We start from the raw sequence: 25,479 nt of genomic DNA on the forward strand, positions 1-25,479 counted from the left end.
TGCATCATTGACAACCTATGTTCGTGCTAAGTCACTTCAGTTGTATCTGCCTCTGTGTGGCCCTGTCGACTAGCCCGCCAGGTTCCTCTGTCCATGGGATTCTCCAGGCAAGAATACTGGATTGGGTTGCCGTGCCCTCCTCCAAAGGATCTTCCTTGACCCAGGGATCGAACCCACGTCTCTTTTGTCTCCTGCATTGGCAGGCAGGTTTTTTACCACTAACACCACCTGGGAAGCCCTGGTGGCTAAGGACCAAAATGAATTAGTCAGCTCTTGCCTTATCAGGAACTCACAAATTAGTGGAAAAGATAGCCAGATAATAAGATATAGACATTCTCTCTGTGTATTAAATATAAATTTTAAAACATATAAAAGTGATTAATTATTCCTGAATAAATCTGGAAGGACCTGATAGAAGGTAGCGTTGGTGGGAAATCAACAGTTTGGTGCATTAAAGGGACTTGGGGCCCTGAAACTCCCACTGTATGTGCAAATGTTGTATCTGCATTTGCTGTATATGCCATTTTCTTCAGATTAGGAGACTGATGCTGCCAAAAAGGCAGCTCTAGTAGACCTTTTTCATGATAGGTAGTTAGAAATACAGATATTCCTCAGCCCTGCTGATGGGTATCTCAGGGCTGATAAAATGAGAGAACTCTATAACCTCCCCGCCAGCCCTAGCTGTTTTAGAGGACTAAGAAACTCAGAGGTCATGCAGCTGGGTGCCTCATTTTTTTTCCCCTCATTTTTTTGATGAGGAACCTTAAAGGGAACTAGCCTGCTCCAGGTCACAGAGCTCTTTAGAGACAGAACTTGGATGAGCACCCCGAACTCTTCTTGACCATCTTGCCTTCCCCTCTCCTGGCTCTCTCTGAAGTCACTGGTTAGGCTGGCCTCCCCCGCTGGCCCCCATTGCCTGGTTCTGGCCCAGCTCCTGGCGGGTGAGGTGAGTTTGCTCCTCCTCTATCCTCCTGAGGCTGGTTCCTTCTTCCCTCTCTATTTTGGATCCCCTGCCCGAAATGCCTGCTATTCTGTGTCAGAGAGTCAAAATTCTTGTTCAAATCCCTAGTCAACCAAACATCAACTGTATGAAATAGGACAAATTGTTTAATCTTTCTAGTTTCTTAACTAAGACTTAACTTTCATAAGCCTCAGTGTCCTCATCCACGCATGAAGAATTAAAGTAGTACCGATGTTTAACTGTCATAGGAATGCTTTGAGATTCTTGTGATGCCAAATTGACATAGTGTGTGTAAGGCACTTAACAAAGTGACTGACCCATAGAAGCACTTAACAAGTATTAACAATGATCAGGAAGATCCCCTGGAGGAGGGCATGGCAACCCACTATAGTATTCTTGCCTAGAGAATCCCATGGATAGAGGAGCCTGGCGGGCTACAGTCCATGGGGTCGCAAGGAGTCAGACATGATTGAAGCGACTTAGCAGGTACAAAACAATGATGATGATATTCACACCTTCACAGTCCCCCAGGTTGGGTCACATGCCCATCTGTTGTCTTCCCATACTATCCTGTGATCTATTATTACTGTACAGACCACACTGTATTGTAATTATACCCATCCCCCAGCCAGCCTAAAAGCACCTTTGGTGATTCATTCAGCAGATGTTTATTAGGCACTGCGCCAGGCACGAGGGATGCACTGATAAACTAGGAGCTCTTAGTCGGGTGCAGAGTTTCGGAAGGCATGCCAGGAAACACGCGTCCCTGTGTCATGGTCCAATAACTTTGGGGATTAGCCACTCATCATGGCTCCCCCTGTAGTGATTAGGTCCATCTTAGTATTTTAAAAGCTCTGAGGAGTCCTGTAGTAAAAGAACCTATTTACTTCGTCCAATCCAAGTCTGCCAGAGGTTATCAGTATTTGCTGAATACATGTGAGTCATCTAGACAGTTCTCTCAACTCCAATTTGTGCTTTGGTCCCCAGCTCAAGAGGAGGTCCAAGTGACACTGTGATGCTCAGAGACTACTCTGGGAGTGAACAGCCTCTGGCTGCTTAGGGGCCGGTGGGCTTGCTGTCCAGGGCCCCCATGGAGACAGGGGGCCCTGGGTTGAACAATATGAAGCCCCGGTCCCTGCAGCTGGTGCTGGAAGAGCAAGTGCTGGCACTGCAGCAGCAGATGGCCGAGAACCAGGCAGCCTCATGGAGGAAGCTGAAGAGCTCCCAGGAGGCCCAGCAGAGGCAAGCAGCTCTCGTGAGGAAGCTGCAGGCCAAGGTGAGGCGGCCACTCTCTTAGGAAGGGGAAGAGGAGGACCCCTGGGGCTGGGGGCTGAGATGGATGAGGTTGGCCGGAGCCCAGAGCCACACGGTGGCAACACCTAAACAGCTCTCCTGTGATGCTCCCAACTTCTCCACCAGCTGCTGACCTCGTCCTTTCAAAGACGCCCTTCATGGGGCTTCCATCAGTCATGTAGCTTTGCTCTCCTAGAATAGGACCTGACCTTAGGTTTGCCAGTTCCTGAGCCCACGAACTTGTTGCTTCTCCAATAACAAGAGCTGCAGAGAATGTATTATTAAATGACCAAACGGAAGCTGTAAGACGTTACGGCCTTCCCTCACTCCTGTCACCTGGCCCCTTATTCACCGAGGGGTTTGCCCATGACCCTGGGGGGACCTCTGCTTTGGGCCATGGGTACCAGCCAGGCCCATTGCCCGGTCCTGCTCCGTTTGCCTCAGGTGTTACAGTACCGGAGCTGGTGCCAGGAGCTGGAGAAGCGGCTGGAAGCCACTGGGGTGAGTGAGGCTGTTCTGTGTTCCTCACGGGCCCTCAGGGAGTATGGTTAGGCCCTGTTTGCTGACTGAGGGAGGCTGGCGAGAGGTAAGGCGGTGTTTGGTAGAAGCGGCTCTTTCATCAGCTCCTGAGAGATTCTTTTTGCCTTTTTTTTAATATTTGGAAAATTTTAAAATATTTAATATTTTAATAATAAAAATATTTTTTAGTATTTATTTGGCTGCACTGGGTTTTAGTTATGGCACACAGGATCTTTTTCTTTTCTTTTTGTTTTTTAGTTGCAGCATGGGGAATCTTTAGTTACAGCATGCAGGATCTCTCGATTGTGGCGTGCGAACTCTTAGTTGAGGCATGTGGGATCTAGATCTCTGACCAGGGATTGAACCCAGGCCCCTTGCATTGGGAGCGTGGAGGCTTAGCCACTGGACCACCAGGGAAGTCCCCTGAGAGCTTTATCGGATACCTTCATGGGACCTGGCTATTCCTGCCCCGACAGACTCCAGCCCAGGGCTCTCTAAGGGCAAAATGCAGCTTTAAGAAACTTAGGGTTTCAGATTGGAAGTGAAATAAAGTGAAAGTCACTCAGTCGTCTCCGACTCTTTGTGACCCCATGGACTGTAGCCCGCCAGGCTTCTGTGTTCTTGGAATTCTCCAGGCATGAATATTGGGGCAGGTAGCCATTCCCAGGGGATCTTCCTGACCCAGGGATTGAACCCAGGTCTCCTGCACTGCAGGCGGATTCTTTACCGTCTGAACCAGATTGGAAGGAGTGTGGAATCCAAGAGAAGAGATGCGTTTTTCCTCCAGAAGGTGTCAGTGTTTATCCGTTGTGGAGAGATGTGTGCCTCACAGACTTGGGAAAAAAAAAAAAAGATGTGTTTGTGGCAGATGGATTTATTTGTGCTGTGGGCAGGATCGAATTGCCTTTCAAAAACCCATCTGCCTTTGTTCTAGCTCCCCTCAGCACCATCTTAACGTTACCCTCAGAAGAGTTCTCTCAGAGGAGGGGAAGGACCGAGACTTAGTATGTCCCAATCTGTAGGCATTGTGTAGGCACCCTTAGGCATTGTCATACAATTATGTCACTTTACCTGCAAAGCAGTTTTCTCAGGGGAATGATATCACCTTCACTTTGGAGCTGAAAACCTTGTGGATCAGAGAAGTTATAACTTCCCAAAGTCTGAAGATTAGTGTAATAGAAGCCAAGGCCATTAGTGAAAGATGTATTTTGTTTATTTTTTTTTAAAGATTAAAAAAAATTTTTTTTAATCTTTATTGATGTTGTTACAATATTGCTTCCATTTTTAGTTTTTTGGCTGTGAGGTATATGGGATCTTAACTCCCCAGCCAGAGATCGAACCTGCACCCCCAGCAGTGGAAGGCAAAATCTTAATCACCGGACTGCCAGGGAAATCCCTGGAAGCTGTTATCTTATGCTTCTTAACTCAAAAGTTCTTTTCACTACCAAATGCTGTCTTTCATGAGAAGTCACTGGTTCACATTTGGAGAGAGATATACAGTGGATTTACTTGCAGGATGCAGTGATTGAGAAAAGAGACATATCGCTAACAAAGGGGAGAAAGAATCAAAAGCAAGCAGGGGGATTCCCTGGCAGTCCAGGGGCTAGGATTCTGCACTTTCACTACTGAGGGCCCAGATTCGATCCCTAATCTGGGAACTAAGATCTTGCAAGCTGCATGGCGCAGCCAAAAGTAAAAATAAAAATGTGAGTTTAGAAAAGTGGGCTGCTGTAGAAGGGGGCATCAGAGACTTGGTCTGCAGGATGTTCTCTTTGGAGGTGAATAAGGCTTGCTTTTATCTGGCTAAGGGACCGATCCCTCAAAGGTGGGAAAGCGTGGAAAAGCCAAACCTGGAACAGCTGCTAATCCGATTGGAAGAGGAACAACAGAGGTGATGGGCCCCAACTTTCTGGCCTGGGTGGTTGGCCGACGGGCGGAGCAGGCTGATGGAAAACCTCTGTCTGGAGGGCTGACATGGTTTAGAACCAAGGACTTCAGCCTTAGCCCTCCAGCTCTGGCAGTGGAAAGTTCCAGTGGTTGTCGTCTTACTCCAAGAGGTCCAGGGGGTTGGCTCAGACCTTGGTTTAGTACTTGCTCCTACCCCTCCCCAGTGCAGGTGTGAGAATCTAGTGGAGGTGAACACCCAGCTTCGGCTGCACATGGAAAAAGCTGACGTGGTGAATAAAGCGCTTCGGGAAGATGTGGAAAAATTGACAGTCGACTGGAGCCGGGCCCGGGATGAGCTAATGAGGAAGGAGAGCCAGTGGCAGATGGAGCAGGAGGTAAGAGAAACGGGTGGGAATAGCGCGAGGAGTGCAGGTTGGGCACGGCCTGGTCAGTGCCAGAAGGAACGGGCTACCTTCAGGACCTGGATGGGTACTGAGCTGTAGTTTAAGTCTCTGGCCGTCCTTAGCACTCATGCTGGCAGCTCAGCCCTGAGCTGTCAGGGCTGAGGGGCTGAATGAAGGGCTGTCACCTTCATTCTGTCCTTACCTGCCCAGTCGAGGTTTTGCTGGCAGGTAGCATGATGCTCAGAGCAGCTCCGTTCCTGCATTAGTGACTTGCTCAGATTTTAAATGGATCTCAAAGTTTAGACTCCCCTCATCTGGAAGTCTGCAAGCTAGACGCCAAGGAGGTAGCTACTGAAATTGAATGGGAAGATATTTTCAGATCCCAGTTAAAGGAAACTAATGTTGCTTGAGCCATTGCTCTGTGCCAGGCTTTGTATTAGGTGATTTATATATGTTGTATCATTTAATCCTCATTGTAAGTCTGTGCTGATGATGATAATAGCTCTCATTGGTTGAGCAGCTACTGTTTATCCTCTTCTAATCTAGCTCAGGGAAGACCTTATAGCATCCCAGGCCCTCTGACCTCTTGAGTCCCTCTGCTAATTTTATTAAACACTTCAGCATCACCTGAACATAGACACCCATTCGTAAGCTGTCTCCTGTAAGTCCCTCCTTCCCTTCCCTGCAATAGTCGGGAGGGATCCAGGACTCCTGTGTTGACAAATGATGTCCTCTGCCCTTTGATATGACCTGGGTTTCTGAACACACAGTTCTTCAAGGGCTACCTGAAAGGGGAGCACGGTCGCCTTCTGGGTCTATGGCGGGAGGTGGTGACTTTCCGACGCCACTTTCTGGAAATGAAGTCAGCCACTGACAGGTCAGTGTGGGGATAAGATGGGAGAAGGTTTGCCCCTGCTGACTCCAGATTTGTGACAGTGGGCTGCTTTAGAAGGGAGGGGTAGGGTTGTGGGGGGAGGGCAGGGGTGGAGAGTTGGTGGGGAGGGATGGAATTGTTGGATTCAGATGGTTTTCCCCAGACCCACTCTTCCTGGGGCGTGACCTCTACATGCCCGTTCCTATCCCTGGTCCCTACCGGAGTCTGCTCTTTCCTTCCTTGGACTCAGAGACCTGACGGAGCTCAAGGCTGAGCACGCGAGGCTTTCGGGGTCCCTGTTGACCTCTTGCCTGCGCCTGACTGTGGGAGTACCACCATCTCGGGAGTCTGATGGATCTGGGAGACTGAATGGAAACGAGCCATCCCAGTTGATGCTGCTACTAGCCAAGACCCAGGAACTGGAGAGGGAAGCCCATGAAAGGAGCCAGGAGTTAATACAGCTGAAGAGTCAAGGGGATCTGGAGAAGGCAGAGCTTCAGGATCGGTGAGATGGGCTGGGTCCTAGGAGGGGATCGCCTGGGGAAGGTCGACTCCTTTGGGGAGTCAAGCAGGCCGGGGAGACCTGAAGAGCCCTCTTCCCACAAGAGGGGAAGGAGATGTGCCAGAGGAGGGTCTAGTGTGAAACCCAGGGCCACAGCTGGGGCTATGTCGCTACCCTCTGCCCTCGGACTATCTCACAGCTCAGTTTCCCTCCTGTTGACTCACAGAACTGGCAGTGACTCTATACCAAACTACTTGCGATTCCCAGAACAGCCAAGTCCCTCCACGTTCCCTGCCTTTGTAGATGCTGACCTTGGCCTGGAATGCCTCCCTCCCTCCTCTCTCTGCCTTATCCTTTAAGGCATAGTTCAAATGTCACCTCTTCGATGACCTCAATAGCCTGTTACATTACTGTACCCCACCATGGTCTTTAAAACTATTATTAATAGTTTTTTAATTTCACTGATTATTTAGTTTTTTCTTTTCTCTTTTTGGCTAGGCTCTTTTATTTTTTGGATCGTAATAAAATCAATATAAAAAAAATGGGAAGAGCAGGGACATAAGCAAAGAGCTGTATTTGAGTCATCTCAGGACAGAGGTCCGTTTATACCCCATGGCTAGGGTAGTGTCACCACCTATCGGTGGCGTATGTAAATTGCAGTTTGTTTTGTTGGGTTGTGAAGGCACTGGAAAGCACAGAGAATGTCTTAGTCAAGTTGTGTGACCGAGTGCTTTGCACTTCACCTGCCATATTGTAGACACTTAGTAAATGCTTATTTAGTGATACAATAACTAAATGAGTGACTGTACAGTGAGTTCAGGCTCTTAAAGATGATGCAGAATCAAATTATGAAGACTTTGAAACAAAAATTAAACTCCTGGATGAGTTCATTCAAGAAATATTTGTTAAGCTACCCATATAATACCAAGTACTGTGCACTCCAGGATAAAGGTAATAGAGGCCTGGTGATTTCCCTGAACTTTGAGGTTAAGATCAGGGAGGTTGACTGTAATCTCTCCCAAATTGCCCCTCCTTTTTCTCTATCAGAGTTAGAACCTTGGGCTGGAGGGACCTTGGAACTATCCCATGTGGCAATTCTGATGTTCTCATTGGCTTCAGGGTGCTTGACTTCAAGATCAAGTGGGGCCTGGAGGGGCCTGTGCCAGGGCTTTCCTTCAGCTCTCGGGCCCCCAAACACGTGTTCCAGCCTTGAGATGTGGTAAATCCCTGCATGTGTCTGAGTGGCATTTGGCTTCCCCTGCTGAGTTCAAGGCTATAGCATCATGTGTTCAGGGAGTACAGGGGCTGGGGGCACCCAAGGGACTCTGGGGTGCCTGTAGGCGGGGTGTCTGTGTTGGGTTGGGGGTGTGCTGCATAGCTCTGTCCACATCCATGGGTGCCCAGGTGACAGTGCTGTGCTCTTCTCATCAGGGTGACTGAGCTCTCTGCTCTGCTGACCCAGTCTCAGAAGCAAAATGAAGATTATGAAAAGATGGTGAAGGCTCTGAGAGCGACGATGGAGATCCTGGTATGTGATCCTTTGTTCTGCGAAGGCGTTGGGAGTGGGCCTGTGGGTTCCTGTCCTTTATGGACAAAGAGTGCAGGATACCAGTTAAATGTTCCTTGATGAAATCCCCTGAAGCTACAAAATTAATTTTGGTTCCATCTGAAAATTAATTAACTCATTCATTTACCTATTAATAAACATTAGCTGTCTACTCTTTCTACTATGGACTTCCCAAGTGGCTCAGTGGTAAAGAATCTTCCTGGCAATGCAGGCAGGAGATGTGGGTTTGATCCCCGGGTCAGGAAGGTCCCCCTGGAGAAGGAAATGGCAACCCACTCCAATATCCTTGCTTGGAAGATTCCATGGACAGAGGAGACTGGTGGCTACTGTCCATGAAGTCACAAAGAGTCAGACACGACCTAGGAACTTAACAACAGCAGCAGCATCCCTATTACTTTCTTAGGGGAGCTTTGCAGTGTGTCCTCTTCTGAAAGAGTGGGACACTTGTGAAGAGGCACAATGGCCAAGTAGGAGAGGGTGGAGGGAAATTTGTAGAGAGATTCAAAATGTACTCATACAAGAAACACTTGAGGAGCATGGCAGTGGGTAGCCTGGCGGAGAAGGGCTTGAGGAAGACATGATGACTGCCTTCATGTAACTGAAGGACTGACACCAGGGAAGAGAGTTGGTTTGTTTTAATGTATGCCAGGGGGCCACAAGCCCTGCCAGTGACTAGAAGTTACCAGGATGTAGACCTCGGCTGCAGCTAGAGCTGCTCGATACTTTAACAGTCCTCTTTGGGAAGGAGTGAAGTCCATGATAACATCTGCCAAGGATGTTATCAAAGGGATTCTCTTAGGTTGGACGTCAGAACCTCTGGCTTGGTTCCATGTTTTCTTCCATCTCTAGTTTTTGTATCTTTGACTCTAGGCGAATCCTGAACCCCCATCGCTATGCATATCCCTAGTCTTCTCATCCAAACTGAGATCAGCTGGGAAGCAAACTTGCTTACGCCTTTTTGCTTCCATTGTGTTCAGGAATTTGCAAATTCAGATGTCCTCGTGCCCAAATACTATAAATGAGTCAAGCAGGCTCAGCTGTAAGATTTCTGATTTTTCCGATATTGTCATATTTAGTACAACAGGGGACACTTGATCTCAGTACACAGGGAAAAAAAGAGGAGAAGTGGGGACTGCAGGACCCTGAGACACATTTGTCCTGTCTGGAGGAGGCATCCACTGTTCAACTTTAAGAAATAATTGCCATGTAGGAATGAGGCCTTAGGTCCGTCTAGTCAAAGCTATGGTCTTTCCAATGTATGGATGTGAGAGTTGGACCATGAAGAAGGCTGAGCACTGAAGAATTGATGCTTTTGAACTGTAATGTTGGAGAAGACTCCTGAGAGTCCCTTGAACTTCAAGGAGATCAAACCAGTCCATCCTAAAGGAAATCAGTCCTGAATATTTATTGGAAGGACTGATGCTGAAGCTGAATCTCCAATACTTTGGCCACCTGATGCAAAGAGCCAACTCATTGGAAAAGACCCTGATGCTGGGAAATACTGAAGGCAGGAGAAGAGAGCGACAGAGGATGAGATGGTTGGATGTCATCAGTGACTCGATAGACATGAGTTTGAGCAAACTCCAGGAGATAGTGAAGGACAGGGAAGGCTGGCCTGCTGCAGTCCTTGGGGTCACAGAGTTGGACACGACTGAGCAACTGAACAATAATAGCAACAGTGATGGGCTTCCCTGGTGGCTCAGAGGTTAAAGCGTCTGCCTGTGGGACTGGTGTGGTCCATTTGTTAACTTTTTGAGAGATGCCAGAAATGTAGATTTTTATGAATTTCTCAGCTTATAAAAATCTCTCAATTTACAAATGTTGGTTCAGATTTTGCATAGGCCAAAAAAAACCTCAAAAAAGCCCATAGCTGCAAATCTTTATCTTTAGGTCTTCACTAGCACAGTAAGGTAGGAAGAAGGAGCGAAATTTTGAGAGTTCAGATTTACTACTGGCCTTCCTTGGGGCTAGAGGTTCCTCTGGCCTTAGGTCTCACACGTCCATTTGCTGTCCAGAGACGGCAGCCATCCTTCATCCAATGAGGGCTCACGTTTAATGAACATTTGTTTTGTGACAGGCGCTGTGTTGAGTAACCTACATGCAGTTTTTTCATTCAAGTCTGGGAACAAATCTATGAAGTAGTTGCTGTTAATTATTCCCATTTTAAAGAGAAGGAAGCTCAAAGAAGGAGTTGCCTAAGGTTACCAGGCTAGAAAGTGACAGAGAGAGAATGCTAATCTGGACAGCCTACTTTGGAGCCCTTAATGCCTTAATCTGAACTCTTAATCACCCCATCACATTGTCCGCAGAGTCCTAGGACACCGTTAGCGTTCCAGTGTGGTCAGGGGAAAAGTGTGGGTGACAAGGGACAGAAGGAGACTGGTTGATTTGGGGGCCCGAAATGATAAATCCTCCTCTGAAAGTTTGGCTCAGAGGCTCCATTTTGTTCCCTGTTCAGGAGGCAAATCATGCAGAATTAATGGAACACGAGGCATCTCTTAGTAGGAACGCCCAAGAGGAGAAGTTGTCTTTACAGCAAGTGATCCAGGATATAACCCAGGTACCAGTCAGCCTCCCATCATGGTGACATGTCCAGCCTGCCCTTACCCAGGCCTCCCTGTCCTCTGAGGTGTGCCTAGGGGAGTTTGGACTGAGGGTCTTGTGCGGATGAGCTCTCTGGGTATGTTTGAAAACCGGAACCCTAAGCTAAGCTTCTGTGGGCTGGCCCTGCCTGCTGAAACAGGCCCTCCTTCTTACTGCCGGCTGCAGTTCTCAGACAGCGGCGGGATTCAATAACCTCTTCTTTCATTTATTCATGGAGTGTTCAAGGGGTGCTCCAGCCCTGATGCTCATCCTGGGTTTGGGTGACCAATGGTAAACAGTTGATTTGAAGAATTGAAGGAAGCCACCCTTTTTTGCTCTTAGATGCCCTCCTCCCACCCCCCAGGGAGAGGACCTGGGAGAGAGAAAACATCAGGTTTGTCCAGGCTGGAGTGTGAGTCCTCTGCATGGACTCTAGGCCTTGGTCAGTGGGATGGTGACACTGCCATGTTGGGTTTCAGGCCATGGTAGAAGAAGAGGACAGTATGGCCCAAGGTTCTAGTCACGAGAGCTCCTTGCAGTTGGACCCTGGTGGCTTCTCTTCCCGGTTTGATTCCCAGCAGCCAGACAAGGCTGTCTCTCTGGTGCGTTCGGTACTGACTCAGAGACGCCAGGCTGTGCAGGTAAGAACCCCACACTCTTCCTCAGCCGTGGGGACCGGTATCTAAACTGATCTGGGCCCCGGGTACCCTCCTAGCCCAGACTGCCCCTTTCTCTACGTTGACCTGACATGAGGAGTTTTGTCAACACCCCGAAGTGCCCTTTGGAATCTCTGGGTCTCCCCAGCTGTGCTGAGGGGGAGCCAGCACGCTCCCCATGCCACTGGCACGCTCTGCTTTGATGCACTTTTCACTGCACCCTGCAAAGTGGAGCCCTGGGGAGTGTGGGTAAGTGTTCTCCAGTTCTAGGGGTCCCAGCCCTACTCACTACTAACCCCACCTTCCACATGGTACATTTGAAAATGATGAACTCTGAGATGCTGAGACCACAGAACCCGGTCACCTCTGATGCTCTGTCTCCTTGACTGGTCTCATCTTTATTCACAACTTACCTTGGTCACACCAGTCCCCCCGCCCTTTGCCCAGCCCTGCTTCCAGGCTGCTGACATCCCTCTCTGCCCTGCCCTCTTACTCACCACCTCCTTTCTGTCCCTCTCCCTCCGCAGGACCTAAGGCAGCAGCTGTCAGGCTGCCAGGAAGCTGTGAGCTCCTGGCAACAGCAGCATCACCAGTGGGAGGAAGAGGGTGAAGCCCTGAGACAGCGGCTGCAGCAGCTCACAGGGGAGCGGGACACCCTGGCGGGGCAGACGGTGGACCTGCAGGGAGAGGTGGACTCTCTCAGCAGGTGAGTGGGGGCTGTTTGTCCCCCTACTTCCTCCCAGGCTCAGTCCTCACCCAGCCTTTTCCCACTCCCATCGTGTGGTTGGCAGACCCAGGGCTGTTCAGGACCACCTGGCTTTGCATTCTGCTGGTTCCTGCTCACTCACTTTTGGGTCTTTGTGATGATTTGGGGTGGGGGGGGAACAGTTTTGAGACCTCCCTGGTGGTCCAGTGGTTAAGAATCCACCTTGCAGTGTAAGGGACCAGGGTTTGATCCCTGGTCGGGGAACTAAGATCCCGTATGTCGCAGAGCAACTAAGCCCAAGCACCGAAACTAGAGAGCCCACACGCGGCAACCAGAGTCCGTGTGCCCCAGCGAAAGGTCCACATGACACTACAAAGATCCCGTGTGCCACAACTAAGACCTGTCGGAGCCAAATAAATAGATACTAAAAGAACCAAACAAACCAGTTTCCTTCTCTAAAGGGAAGATGAGATATTTAAAGGAAGCAGATACCCCTCTCCTTTGACCCTCTGCTGTCTGCTTCCAGGAGGGTTTTTAGGTTCCAGGGTTTGTGCTCACGTCTGGCCTCCTTCCAGGGAGCGAGAGCTCCTGCAGAAGACCAGGGAGGAGCTGCAGCAGCAGCTGGAGGTGCTGGAGCAGGAGGCGTGGCGACTGCGGAGGACCAACATGGAGCTCCAGCTGCAGGGCGACTCTGCTCAGGGCGAGAAGGAGGAACAGCAGGAGGAGCTGCACCTGGCCGTCCGAGAGAGGGAGCGTCTGTGCGTGTGACAGTCCCCTCTCTCCCTGGCCCTGTCCCTCCCCACCCTGAGAAAGCGGAGTTAATAGAAACCTGGCATGCAGTGGGTTCAGCTTAGCTTACCGCTCTACCCTTGGCAGAAGGATGAATGCACAGATTTCATCCAGGCTTTGCTGAGCACCTAGAGGAACTGAGGCCCCGTGGGGGGAAACAAATAAGACACTGACCTCAAGCAGTTTGCAGTATAATGGGGAAGTCAGACAAGTAAACCGTGGCCAGGTGAAGCATGAGCTAAAAAGAGCTTCAAGCTAGATCCTCTGGGAGACTAAGGGTAACAGTTTGTTACTGAAAGCTGCTCGGAGAAGAGGGTCGCTGCTGAGCTGGGCCTTAATTATTTTGATTGGCAGAGAGCAGGACAAGGCCTAAAGGAACAGATTAGCAAAGAAAAGGAGGTGGGAGGATGCAATGAATGTTCAGAGGAGGCTGGGCTGGCCAAAGAGTAGAACTGATCCTGGGAAGTAATGGGAAATGAGCTGGTCAAGAAAGGGAATTCCAAGGACATTCCTGGTGATCCAGTTGCTAAGACTCCAAGCTCCCAATGCAGGAGAGCCGGGTTTGATCCCTGGTCAGAGAACTAGATCCCTCAGCCTGCAACTAAAGATCCAGCATGCTGCAACTTAGAGCTGGTACACCCAAATAAATACATATTTTTTAAGAAAAGGAAATTCCAGAGTAAAGGGACCCAGCTTATCTATAAATTCCCCAATATTATACCATAGAAAAAGCAAGGACTTTACAGCTGGGCAGAAGCTTGGTTTAAATAATTGCTCTGACCGCTTGGATGGATTAATTTATTTGTAAAATAGGAGTGGTGATATTTCCCTTGAAGGGTCATTGGGAGGATTAAAACTGTGTTTTACGAAATGCCAGCACAGAGTGTGGCCTGTGGTAGGTCTTCAGTACCTGGTAACGGGTTGGATCTTCATCTTTGGTACCTCCTCTTCTTTCCTGTTCCCCGGCTCCTTGCACCTAATGGTCATAAATGATGGAATCCTGAAGGGACTCCTCTAAGGATCATGACTGGTGCAAGGAAGGGTCTCCCCATACCAAGGCAAAGAACCAACAATCCACAAAGATAGTTTTATGTTTTTAAATTTAAATTGTTTGACTCAATAATACATTTATTAGTATTTCTATGATTCAAGGGGCTTCCCTGTGGGTCCAGTGGTTAAGAGTCCAGAGTTCTACTGCAAGGGGCACAGGTTCGATCTCTGACTGGGGGGGTTACGACCATGTATGCCACATAGTGTGGCTAACAAGAAAATTTTGTATAATTCAAAAGTCAAAACTATTTTAAAAGGTATGCACAGAGAGAGTATTTGTCCCTTCTACTTCATCCATCCCGTATCCCTTCCTTTTGTGTGTAATCACTTAAATTAATTTCTTATTCATATTTCTAGTGGTGCCTTATGCAAATGTGTGCGTATATTCGTATTTCCCCCAGTTTCTTGCATAAAAGAGAGCACGCCACATATACTGTTCTGCACCTTGCTTTTTTTCACATTATGTCTTGGAGCTCTCTCCTTATCAGTTTTTAGAGACCACCTTCATTCTTTTGTATCACAAAGGCAAATCAGTTCAGTCACTCAGTCATGTCCAACTCTTTGCGACCCCATGCAGTGCAGCACGCCAGGCCTCCCTCTCTATCGTCAACTCCTGGAGTTTACTCAAACTCATGTCCAGTGAGTCGGTGATGCCATCCAACCATCTCATCATCTGTCGTCCCCTTCTCTCACCTTCAATCTTTCCCAGCATCAGTGTCTTTTCAAATGAGTCAGTTCTTCCCATCAGGTGGCCAAAGTATTGGAGTTTCAGCTTCAACATCTTTTGGGATACAGCCACTCCCTAAGATTTCCTCTTTTTCATCTTAGTCAGGAGACACTGGTGGTCCTGGAAGCCAGACAGTCCGAGTCCCTCAGTGAACTGATCTGCCTTCGGGAAGCCCTGGAGTCCAGTCGCCTGGAAGGGGAGCTGCTGAGGCAGGAGCAAACAGAAGTGACCGCCGCGCTGGCCAGAGTGCGTGGGCCTCCCCCTCACTGGTGGGGTGGGGCGGGCGGCTTGGAAAGTTGATTGTCTCTAGGAAAAGGGTATACAACCTGCGTCATTCTTCACTTTATAAGCCATGGCCCTTCCTATTTTGTGCCTCAATTCCTAGTTTCTGTCCCTCTCAACAGACTATTGGAATTAGAATGGTTTTCTAAAGTATAAATCTGGTCGTGGCAGTCTCTTTCCTAAAACCATTCAGTGGCTCCCCAGCTCCTTGGTGTCACACTCACAGCCCTCTGCCCCCTGCCACCTTTTCTAGCCTCCTTTCCCCCTGAGATCCCTGTCCTCACTTCTCCCATGCCTTTACTAAGTGTGTTCTCCATGGTACCCATTCCCTTGTGCCTCTAACACTCTGTATGAATTCTTCCCTTTGCTTGAACTGCTTCTTTCCTTCTCCTTTAACTGCAAACCATTCCTTATCTCTCAGTGTCCAACTTCACTGTGAACTCTTCAACCAAGCATTTTTTGACTCTTTCAAATTGAACTGATGTTTTCTTTGAGGTCCCAGAGCACTTTGCGTTTCCATTGTCTGCGCTGTCACCACAGTTGTGGTTGTTTATATATCCTAATGTCTGTCTCTTTCGTGTGAGTTCCTCTCTCACTCTTCAATGAATGCATGGGAGAGTGAATGGATGAATGAAGGGAAAAGTTTAGAATGTGAGGGACGGGATGAAGTGTTAACTCCTGTCTGTACACAGGAAGCAGCAGGTACTGGGGATGTGAGCTGTTCACTGCTGCAGGAAAACTGGGAAAAGAAACTCTTTAACTGTCTGTTTTTAGGCAGAACAGTCAATCGTGGAGCTGTCAAGTGCTGAGAACAGCTTGAAGGCTGAGGTCGCTGATCTTCGGGCTGCAGCTGTCAAACTGAGCGCCTTAAATGAGGCTTTGGCCTTAGATAAAGTTGGACTGAACCAGCAGCTTCTCCAGGTGAGCAAAGATCTCTGACACATGGGGTAGGACTGGGCCTCAACCGAGAGGGCAAGAGACAGACACAGCTGATGGCCTGTGACAAGGAACAGTTCTCAAACGATCAGCCCAAGGCAGATCAGCTCCCATGTAGTCCTGGAATGAGCAAAAGGAACACTTACAGTGCAGAGGAAAGCAAAGATTATAAGGCCTGGGCTCAACCATTAAAAGTAGACCCCTCCCACGTCTACAGCAGGACCCCCTTTGGGCTTTACAGTGAGATCACCAGGGCCAGGAAGGAAGTCCATGCCCTCTAGAAGGAAGACTAGGCTTCAATCCTGTTGTTTGAGATAACACCAACCACCATAAAAGGATCTGCTGAAGAGCCCAAGCCTCAGAATCTTCTCTAGAGGTTAAAAATTTAACATGTCTCAGACTTCCCTGGTGGTCCAGTGGTTAAGACTCTGAGCTTCCACTGCAGGGGGCGTGGGTTCAATCCCTGGTGGAGGTACTAAGATCCTGCATGCTTCAGGGTGCTAGAAAAATAAACAGAACAGACTTAACTGTCTGTTGAATCACTCTGGTTCCCTTGAGCCCCAGAAATATTCTGTGTTCCCTTTTCTGAATTCTTCAAGAGCAGGATTTTGCTTTTTTTTTAAATTTTGTTTATTCATTTTTTTGGCTGTGCTAGGTCTTTGTTGCTGCCCAGGCTTTTCTCTGGTTGCCCTGCAGGGCTTCTGTGGCTTCTGTGGCAGCATGACATGTGAGCTTCGGTAGTTGCAGCTCACGGGCACTAGAGCATAAGTTCAATAGTCATGGCAAACGAGCTTAGTTGCTCCAAGACATGTGGGATCTTCCTGGATCAGGGATCGAACCCATTGGCAGGCGGATTCTTCACTGAGCCGCTGGGCAAGTCCAGGATTTTGCCTTTTTTGTCTCTGTCCCCAGCATCTAGTACCTGGAGTAAAGGCTCTAGACCCCAAATGTGTGGTTAGTCCTCCTCTCCCATAAGCACTCCTGTGTCCTTCTGTGGAGAAGAGAGTCATGTATTTCATGTGGACTTCTGTCTTCACCTCTTCATCTCTAAACCACAACCCTTTGTCTCTGATGCCCTTCCCTTTTTGGCCAGTAGTTAGAACAGGAGAAGCAGTCTGTGTGCAGGAGGATGGAGGCAGCAGAGCAGGCGAGAAGCACTTTGCAGGTGGACCTGGCGGAGGCCGAGAGGAGCAGGGAAGCCCTGTGGGAAAAGAACAGCCACCTGGAGGCCCAGCTGCAGAAAACAGAGGAGACCAGGGCGGAGCTGCAAGCGGACCTCAGGGGCATCCAAGAAGAGAAGGAAGAAATTCAAGAGAAGCTAAGCGAGGTGAGAAGAGAAAACTGCCACACTGTAAAAAAACGAAAACACTACAGAAATGATTCAGGAAGGGAAAATCTCATTTCCTGGAAATGAGCAGCGTTACTATGAATAGTTTGGGATACATCTTCCAGTTTCTTAAAAGAATTCCTAAAGGAATCCTTCGCTTATGCCCCATTGCTTCACATCCATCAATTTGAGTTAGATGCCTCTCCTGTGTTCTCTGATAATACGTCGCATTTATTCAACCACCACAGCCTTCATACTGTATTATAATTATCTGTTTATGTATCTCCACCAAAAGCTCCTTGAAGCAAGGCTATGTCTTATTTGCTTTTAATCCCTCCAGCTTTTAGCACAGTGTCTAACACATGGCAAGGGGCTCCATTAGTTTTTTCTGAACCAATGGCCCAACTCAAAGTGATCTTTCTTCTCTACCAAACATCTCATTGACCTAATAATTATATGCAATCTCCCCTTTCAGAGGGCTTCCCTGGTGGCTCTGACAGTAAAGTATCTGTCTGCAATCCAGGAGACTGGGGTTCGATCCCTGGGTCAGGAAGATCCCCTGGAGAAGGGCATAGCAACCCACTCCAGTATTCTTGATGGGAAATCCCACGAACAGAGGAGCCTGGCAGACTACAGTCCATGGGGTCACAAAGAGTCTGACACAACTGAGTGACTAACACTTTCACTTTTCCCTTCTCAGAGTCTTTCTCAGGGCATTGATGACCTTCTTTGTGGTAATGTGTGTGTGTCTTACTTCTTAAGACTAAAAGCTCCTTAGAGGTAGATCTCTTGCCACCCTAGAGCATGTTTCCTGGTCTGGGCACGCTGCGTAGATCAGGGAAATAGATATATGGCCCTTGGAGTGAGAGGGCACAGCTCACAGAGGTGGGTCCAGTGACCCTAATCTGGTGATAGCAGCCTGGAGTGGGGGGTCCTGCCTCTGCGCTGGTCTCATCAGTTCTGTCCCCCCAGACATATCACCAGCAGGAGGCAGCTTCAGCTCAGATAGAACAGCTAAAGCAAGAGACAACGCGCCAGGAAGAGATGCTCGCCCGAGAAGTCCAGGAGAAGGAGGCTCTGGCACGGGAGAAGGCAGCTCTCGAGGTGCGGCTACAGGCTGTGGAGCGAGACCGGCAGGAGCTCGCAGAACAACTTCTGGGGCTCAGGTAGGGCCCACCCCCAGTTCTACCAGGGGCAGAGAGCTTCGCAAAGCAAGGCGTAGCCAAGCTGAGTTCCTTGCCCAAAGTGTATGGGGGTTTCAATGAGTTATGAGTTTGTAATTGCCCCTCTAGCTTCTCTAGGTGGCCAGAAGTTAGAACCCGACTCCTCTTAAGGAAGGGTAAGGGGCTTAATGGGTAAGAACTCTCCTGATTCCTGAACCTGACAGCTCAGCCAAGGAGGTACTGGAGAGCAGTCTGTTTGAGGCCCAGCAACAAAATTCTCTGACAGAGGTCACCAAAGGGCAGCTGGAGGTCCAGATTCAAACTGTCACGCAAGCCAAGGAAGTAATCCAAGGTGAGAACCCAGCTGGGATGGGCACACTTCAGTCCATGGGGATGTTAAAAGCCAGGAAGACGGTGGGAAGCTATTAGAGCCAGACCCAGGGCCTCTGAGGGGGCTCCCCTGGTGGCTCAGATGATAACGAATCTGCCTGAAATGCATGAGACCCAGGTTCAATCCCTGGGTCAGGCAGATCTCCTGGAGAAGGGAATGACCACCCACTCCAGTATTCTTGCCTGGAGAATCCCATGGACAGAGGAGTCTGGTGGCCTACAGTCCATGGAGTTGCAAAGAGTTTGACATGACTGAGTGACTAACACACACACACACACATACACACACACCCCCAGCCTCTGAGATGGGAATTCCTCATGAGGCCTGGGGAGGAGGGTGAAAGATGGGAGGGCAGAGGCTCAGAGACCAGACAGATCCTGTCCCTGGCATCCTAGGGGAAGTGAAGTGCCTGCAGCTGGAACTGGACACTGAACGGAGCCGGGCAGAGCAGGCACGGGACACAGCAGCCAGGCAGCTGGCCCAGGCTGAGCAAGAAGGGCAGGCTGCCCTGCAGCAGCTGAAGTCGGCCCATGAGGAGGAGGTGAATCGGCTCCAGGAGAAGTGGGTAGGTGGTGGATGTGGCCAGGGGATGGGAGAGACAGACCTGGTCTCCAGGGTGTAAAGGGAGCAGAGAAATACCTTGGATAATTCTTGCCCAATTCAGAACTGTGTTTCCTTTGCTTTTTAATTATATAATTTAGTCCATTTGCTTTTATTGTGTCCATTTGCTTTTATTATAGGTATGTTTGGATTTATTTCTGTCATCTTTTGCTATTCATCTTGTCTTTTACCTTTTGGGACGGGAGATCACCTTAACTTCTTTTAGAGGATTATATTGAATGATTAAGCTGTATTCTTTTCTTATCTTTTTTCTCTCTCTGCTACTTTGGATGATATGTACTGTGTTTTTTATTCTTTTAGTTATTCTTTAATATTTTAAAATACATACTTAATAGAATCTCAAGTCAATTGGTATATTTACTCTTTTCCTGAATGACACAGGATCACAGAACATTCTACCTGCTTTCACTCCTCCTCACCTATCAACTGTATTAGTCAGCGTGTTTAGTTATTACTAGTTTGTTAACACCATATGTTATGCCTTTTGATTATTTTATACAGTCAATCATTGTTTGGATATCCTGAAAATTTTACAAGGTTTGTTTTTGTTCACCATTCCTTCTTGCATGTCGGGTTTTCTATTTGGATTTATTTTCCTTCTTGAAGTAAGATAACCTTTGGTGAGGGTATGTTGGTATTTAATTGTCTGAAAATGTCTGTTTTACTTTTATTCTTTTTGTTGTTGTTTAGTCACTAAGTCGTATCCAACTCTTTTGCGGTGCCATGGACTGTAGCCCACCAGGCTTCTCCGTCCATGGGATTTCCCAGGCCAGAATACTGCAGTGGGTTGCCATTTCCTTCCCAGGAGATGTTCCTCACCCAGAGATCAAACCCTGCTCTCCTGCATTGCAGGCAGATTCTTTACCGTCTGAGTCACCAGGGAAGTCCTTAGTTCTGGAAGATCCCCAGAGGAGGAAATGGCAACCAACTCCAGTATCCCATGGATAGAGGAGCCTGGTAGACTACAGTCCATGAGGTCGCAAAGAGTCCGGACACAACTGAGTGACTAACATTTATTTTTTGACCCAGAATTTATTTATTTATATTTTGGCCATGCTGTGCAGCTTGCAAGATCTTAGTTCCCAGACTAAGGATTGAACCTGCGCCCTCGGTAATGAAAACACAGAGTCCTAACCACTGGACCGCCAGGGAATTCCCTATCCTCATTTTTATAGATGAGGAAACGGAGGCACAGAGATGTGATAGAAATTAACTGAGGTCATACTAGCAGTGCTGGAGTAAAGACTCCAACCCAGGCAGCCCCTCACCACCATCCTGAGATCCTGACAGAGGGGCTGGATTCATCTAGGAAATCAGAAAAGTCGTTGGTCACTGGTGGATTCTGGGAGGACCGGGATGTTCCATCCCGACAGTCTTGAATCCTGTAGAAGACATCATAGCTAGACATGGGCTGGCTTTTCAGAAGGGTGACCCTGCCACTCTGAGCAGGGGAGAGGGGCAGCAGAGAATGAGTCCACCACTTCAGTTTGCTGTTACAACCACCAAGCATGATGTGGTTGCTTTAAAATACGATATTTGTAGCTTATGTGAGGGACATTTGTACTTTAGAAAACACTGTTACATGTATTATATCTTTTTTTTTTTTTTGGTGGTATGGTATGGCATGCAGGATCTTAGTTCCCTGACCAAGGGTCAAACCCTGCATTGGGAACACAGAGTCTTAACAACTGGACCACCAGGGATGTCCGTGTTTTTTTTTATCTCAATTTATGTATTTTATTTTTGGTTGTGTTGGGTCTTCATTGCTGCACGCAGGCCTTCTCTATTTGCGACAAGCAGTGGCTACTCTTCATTGCATTGCGGTGGCTTCTCTTGTTGCAGAGCACAGGCTCTAGGTGCACAGGCTTTGGTCATTGTAGCACGTGGGCTCCGTAGCTGTGGCTCACAGGCTCAGTGGTTGTGGTGCATGGCCTTAGTCGCCCCATGGCATGTGGGATCTTCCCAGACCAGGGATTGAACCCATGCCCCCTATATTGGGAGTGTAGAGTCTTAACCATTGAACTGCCAAGGACACCCCTGATTTTTTTTTTTTTAATAAATCTCACTTGATTCTCATAAAACTTGGCAAGATAGGCAAAGCAGGATAATTAGCCTCACCTCACAGATGAGAAAACAGGCTTGGTAAGGAAGACACCGAGGTCACGCAGCTGGTGAGCGGTAGACTTCTTACTCTCATCCGGTGCTTCTCTGCCTCCGCGCCTCACCCTCTCAGCTCGATCGGTGTTTCCTTCGTATGACCAGGAAGAAGAGCGCTCCCGGCACCGGCAGGAACTGGAGAAGGTTCTGGAGAGCCTGGAGAGGGAGAAGATGGAGCTGGAAGCGAGGCTGAGGGAACAACAGGCAGAAATGGAGGCTATGCGGGCGCAGAGGGAGGAAGAGCGGGCCGAGGCCGAGAGCGCCCTGTGCCAGGTGGGCAGCTGGGAGGGCTGCGTGTTCCCTGTGACCCCCTGCCTCGGACCACTTCCTTCCAGCTCCCCAGGAGTGGGGCTACAGGGGCTTCCAGGCCTCCCACTCTGCCCCTACTCACTCTAGGGCGTGAGCAGGTGATCGGCACCGTTAACTGCAGGGCTGGCTGTGTGTCCTACTTCCTGAGGGAGGGCCGCCTTTTACCACATCCTGTCAGCTTGCAAACCAGTGGCAACCTTCACACTTCCTGGTTCTCAGTCAGTGGTCCCAACCTTCCTTTGCCCTCAGCAACCGCTGCCCCCCTAACCCCGTTTGCCAGAAGAACCTAGAGCAGCTGGCGTGCACTTGTGGCTTCATGGATGAGCATGGTGACCCCTGACCCAACAAGCCCTGGCCCTCCTGCCCCTTCATAGATGCAGCTCGAGACAGAGAAGGAGAGGATGTCCCTCCTGGAGACACTGCTGCAGACCCAGAAGGAGCTGGCAGAGGCCAGCCAACAGCTGGAGCGGCTGAGGCAGGACATGAAGGTTCAGCAGTTAAAGGAGCAGGTATGGAGGGTGGTCCTGGGCAGGGAGGAAAGGGAGTGGCGATTCACTCCTTCACACTGTTCTGTTTTTCTTTTTTAAATATTTATTTATTGGGCTGTGTCAGGTCTTAGCCGCAGTGTGCAGGGATCTTTCCTCAGGGATCTTTCGTTGCAGTGTGCAGGCTTCTCTCTAGTTGCGGCGTGCAGGCTCCGTAGTTGCAGCAGGTGGGCTTAGCTGCCCTGTTATATGGGATCTTAGTTCCCCAACCAGGGATCAAACCCATGTCCCCTGCATAGGCAGGTGGATTCTTTTTTTTTTTTTAATGTTTATTTATTTATTTTTATCCGCACTGGGTCTTGGTTTCTATGTGCAGGCTCTCTGTAGTTGTGAGTGGGGGCTATTCTTCATTGTAGTCCTCGGGCTTCTCGTTGGGGTGGCCTCTCTAGAGCACGGGCTCAGCAGTTGTGGGGCTTAGTTGCCCTGCAGCACGTCCAGCAGTCTTCCTGGACCAGGGATCGAACCCATGTCCCCTGCATTAGCAGGCGGATTCCTAGCCACTGGACCACCAGGGAAGTCCCCACTCTTTCACCTTGACCTGCTGTTTGGCACTTCTTTGCACCAGGCCCCAGGCTAGCTGCTGACACTCGACCGACAGAAAGGTGTGGCACAATGGTGAACGTGACAGTCATGGTGTTTTATACAGTGGCAGAGAGGACACAGAATAAGTGAGATAATTGTAGGTCGCGATAAGGGCCATAAAGGAAATGAATAGGCCGAGCTAACTGAGAGGGATTCAGAGGAGGCCTCTTTGGACAAAGGTGGTCAGCGGGGCCCTCACTGAGAAAGTGACATTTGAGCTGAGCCACGAAGGTTGAAGAGTCAGGCCCTTAGAACAATCAGGGTGAACCTTAAAAGCATTTTGCCAAGTGAAAGAAGCCAGTTACAAGAGACCGCATGGGATATCATTCCGCTTGTAGGCAGTAGCCCAAACAGGCAAATCTACGAAGACAGAGAGTAGATGAGTGGTTGGAAGTGGGGCTGGGGGATGGGGAGGGTATGCAGTTTGTTTCTGCAGCTGATAAAAATGGTAAAAAATGATCACAGTAACCATGGCACGACCCTGTGAATATGCTAAATACCACTGAATTGTCTGCTTTAAATGGGTCAGTTGCAGGATATATGAGCTCAGTCTCAATAAAACCATTAAGAAAAGAAGCCAGCCATTTGAAGAACAGTTCAGGCAGTAGAAATAGCTGTCGTAAGGACCTGGGACAGGCAGAAAGGACCTGGGACAAGTCCCTTGATAAGCTTGGGGGCAGGAGCCCTTTGTCAGCCATGGAAGGAGCTTGAGTTTTGTTCTAAGGACAGCTGGAATGTGTTGGATGATATCTAAAAAGCAGAGTGGGACATGATTTACTATATGTATTTTTAAAATACTTTAGCCGCTGAGGGGAGAATTGTGTGTGTGTGTACACGTGTGCGTGTGGGTGTGGCAGCATGAAGTGGAAGTCGGGTCACCCGGCAGGAGCTGCTGCAGTGGTCTGAGTAAGGTGCCCTGGCCAAGAAGGCCTGGGCGAGCAGTGCGCTTGGTGAGGGAGGAGCAGGAGAAGGAGGTGAGGACTTGAGGTGACAAGGTATCATGGAAGCAACACGACTCAGCTGGGCCCTGCCTCGGCTTTTGCCAACCCAACCTAAAAACCAGTACTTATACGACACAATCTCTGCAACACAGATTTCGTGACCAAGGAAGCTTTCTTCCCCTCCCTGCTCTCTTCTCCCCTTGCAGGAGACCACCGGGATGCTGCAGACCCAGCTCCAGGAGGCTCAGCAGGCACTGGAGCAGGCAGCCCAGCAGCACAGAGACAGTCTGGCGACCCTCCAGCAGGAGGGCCGAGTCCTGCTGCAGGATAAGACAGACCTGCAGAAGCAGGTCCCTGCTCCTCTCTCCCAGCCCCACAACCCTTCCCCAGCACAGCCAGGCCCTCCCACTCCCCCTGGCAGGACGGGGAAACCTTGGCCCTGCTGCCTGAGCTTGGGGTGGGGAGGGGGGCCCCACTATTAAGTGAGAAGTGAAGGGTGCTCAGAACTGAGCATGTGCCTCCCAGGCCCCTGGGATAGTTAGTAACCTCTTTCAGGGGGGACCATGGTCATTATTGTTTAGTCACTAAGTGGTGTCCGATCCTTTGTGATCCTATGAACTTTAGCCCCCCAGGCTCCTCTGTCCTTGGAATTTCCCAGACAAGAATACTGGAGTGGGTTGCCATTTCCTTCTCCAGGGGATCTTCCCAACCTGGGGATCGAACCCACATCTCCTACCTTGGCAGGCGGATTCTTTACTGTCTCAGCCACCAGGGAAACCCAAACCTCACATTTTTTTGGCAGCCTCCTTGATCCAACCTCCCCCACAGAGCCAGTGTTTTTATACCAGGTTGCTTTTCCTTCTCAGAATCCTGTATCAGATGGTATTCGGATTGTTTATTTTTAAAAAATATAATCACTTGGCCTTTGGACAGAGTTATATTCAGCCAAGGTTTTTCCTTGTGCCTCCTTTATACACCGTATGTGAGGCTGGAGAGACAGGTGATGAGGCTGAAAGGTAGGGAGGGGCTTATGAATGGCTGGCGGAGGGAGATAGTTAAGACCAGCACCTAAGGGGTGGCAGGCCCTCCAGGGCGTTGGGAATGGGCTGGTGACTGTGGTAAACCTTGAAGGACCCTAAGTCCTAGATGAGAAGCATCCTTCCACTGGCCGCCTATCCCCGGCCTTCATGCTCTTGACTTTCCAGGTGGAAGACTTGAAGTCTCAGCTGCTTTCCAAAGAAGCCTCCCAGAGGTTCGTGGACCAGGAGGTTCAGGAAAAGCTGAGAGAGGCCCAGGAGTGTAGCCGAATTCAGAAGGAGCTGGAGAGAGAAAAAGCCAGGTAGGCTCGACAGGCCATGGAGTTGGCTTTGGCCTGTCTGGATCCAGGGGTCACAGTGAGGTTGACAGTTCTTTGCTCAGGTCCCCTAACCACTCATGTCTCCAGCTCTGGGCTCTACAGGTAACTGTGTAGAGAGGGCATGGTCCCTGTCTCTGCAGCTCGCACTTCATTCATTCATTCATTTAGTGGAGAACATGCCTCACGCACCAGACACTATGCCAGAGGTTGGGGATATAGTTTAAATAAGACAATATGGTCTCTGTCGCAATAGAATTGAAGGTTTTGTGGAGAAGACATTAATCAAATCATCTCCAAGGGAAGGTATTGGCAGATTATGTCACCTGGAGTCTGAGTGGGGAGAAACCCTT

At 49.2% G+C, this 25,479-nt stretch overlaps 1 protein-coding gene and 1 long non-coding RNA gene across 8 annotated transcripts in view; one reads left to right on the forward strand and one right to left on the reverse strand.

Annotated features, from left to right (window-relative positions):
- The window catches only part of CEP250 (centrosomal protein 250), a 47,158-nt gene that overhangs the window by 5,327 nt on the left and 16,352 nt on the right, over positions 1 to 25,479 (forward strand). For 2 of the 7 annotated variants that reach the window (XM_005215004.5, XM_005215005.5), the window contains exons 2-22: positions 1,949 to 2,237; positions 2,699 to 2,755; positions 4,582 to 4,664; positions 4,890 to 5,055; positions 5,835 to 5,941; positions 6,189 to 6,443; positions 7,872 to 7,968; positions 10,466 to 10,567; positions 11,070 to 11,231; positions 11,774 to 11,952; positions 12,528 to 12,710; positions 14,620 to 14,764; positions 15,575 to 15,721; positions 16,833 to 17,063; positions 18,036 to 18,229; positions 18,451 to 18,578; positions 19,013 to 19,182; positions 21,501 to 21,668; positions 22,079 to 22,213; positions 23,979 to 24,122; positions 24,978 to 25,111. In XM_005215004.5, the coding sequence (XP_005215061.2) occupies positions 2,052 to 2,237; positions 2,699 to 2,755; positions 4,582 to 4,664; positions 4,890 to 5,055; positions 5,835 to 5,941; positions 6,189 to 6,443; positions 7,872 to 7,968; positions 10,466 to 10,567; positions 11,070 to 11,231; positions 11,774 to 11,952; positions 12,528 to 12,710; positions 14,620 to 14,764; positions 15,575 to 15,721; positions 16,833 to 17,063; positions 18,036 to 18,229; positions 18,451 to 18,578; positions 19,013 to 19,182; positions 21,501 to 21,668; positions 22,079 to 22,213; positions 23,979 to 24,122; positions 24,978 to 25,111 (3,173 nt within the window). In that variant the 5' untranslated portion in view covers positions 1,949 to 2,051. The other 5 variants (XM_015474284.3, XM_010811675.4, XM_015474285.3 and 2 more) reach the window with 5 other exon arrangements.
- LOC104973870 (uncharacterized) lies at positions 15,715 to 22,028 on the reverse strand. Its single transcript, XR_810836.4, has 3 exons — positions 21,787 to 22,028; positions 21,357 to 21,551; positions 15,715 to 15,856 (listed from the first exon to the last, which is right to left on the reverse strand). It is a non-coding gene; the product is annotated as an uncharacterized lncRNA (long non-coding RNA).

This window comes from Bos taurus, chromosome 13 (assembly GCF_002263795.3).
Source record: "Bos taurus isolate L1 Dominette 01449 registration number 42190680 breed Hereford chromosome 13, ARS-UCD2.0, whole genome shotgun sequence".
NCBI lineage: Eukaryota > Metazoa > Chordata > Mammalia > Artiodactyla > Bovidae > Bos > Bos taurus.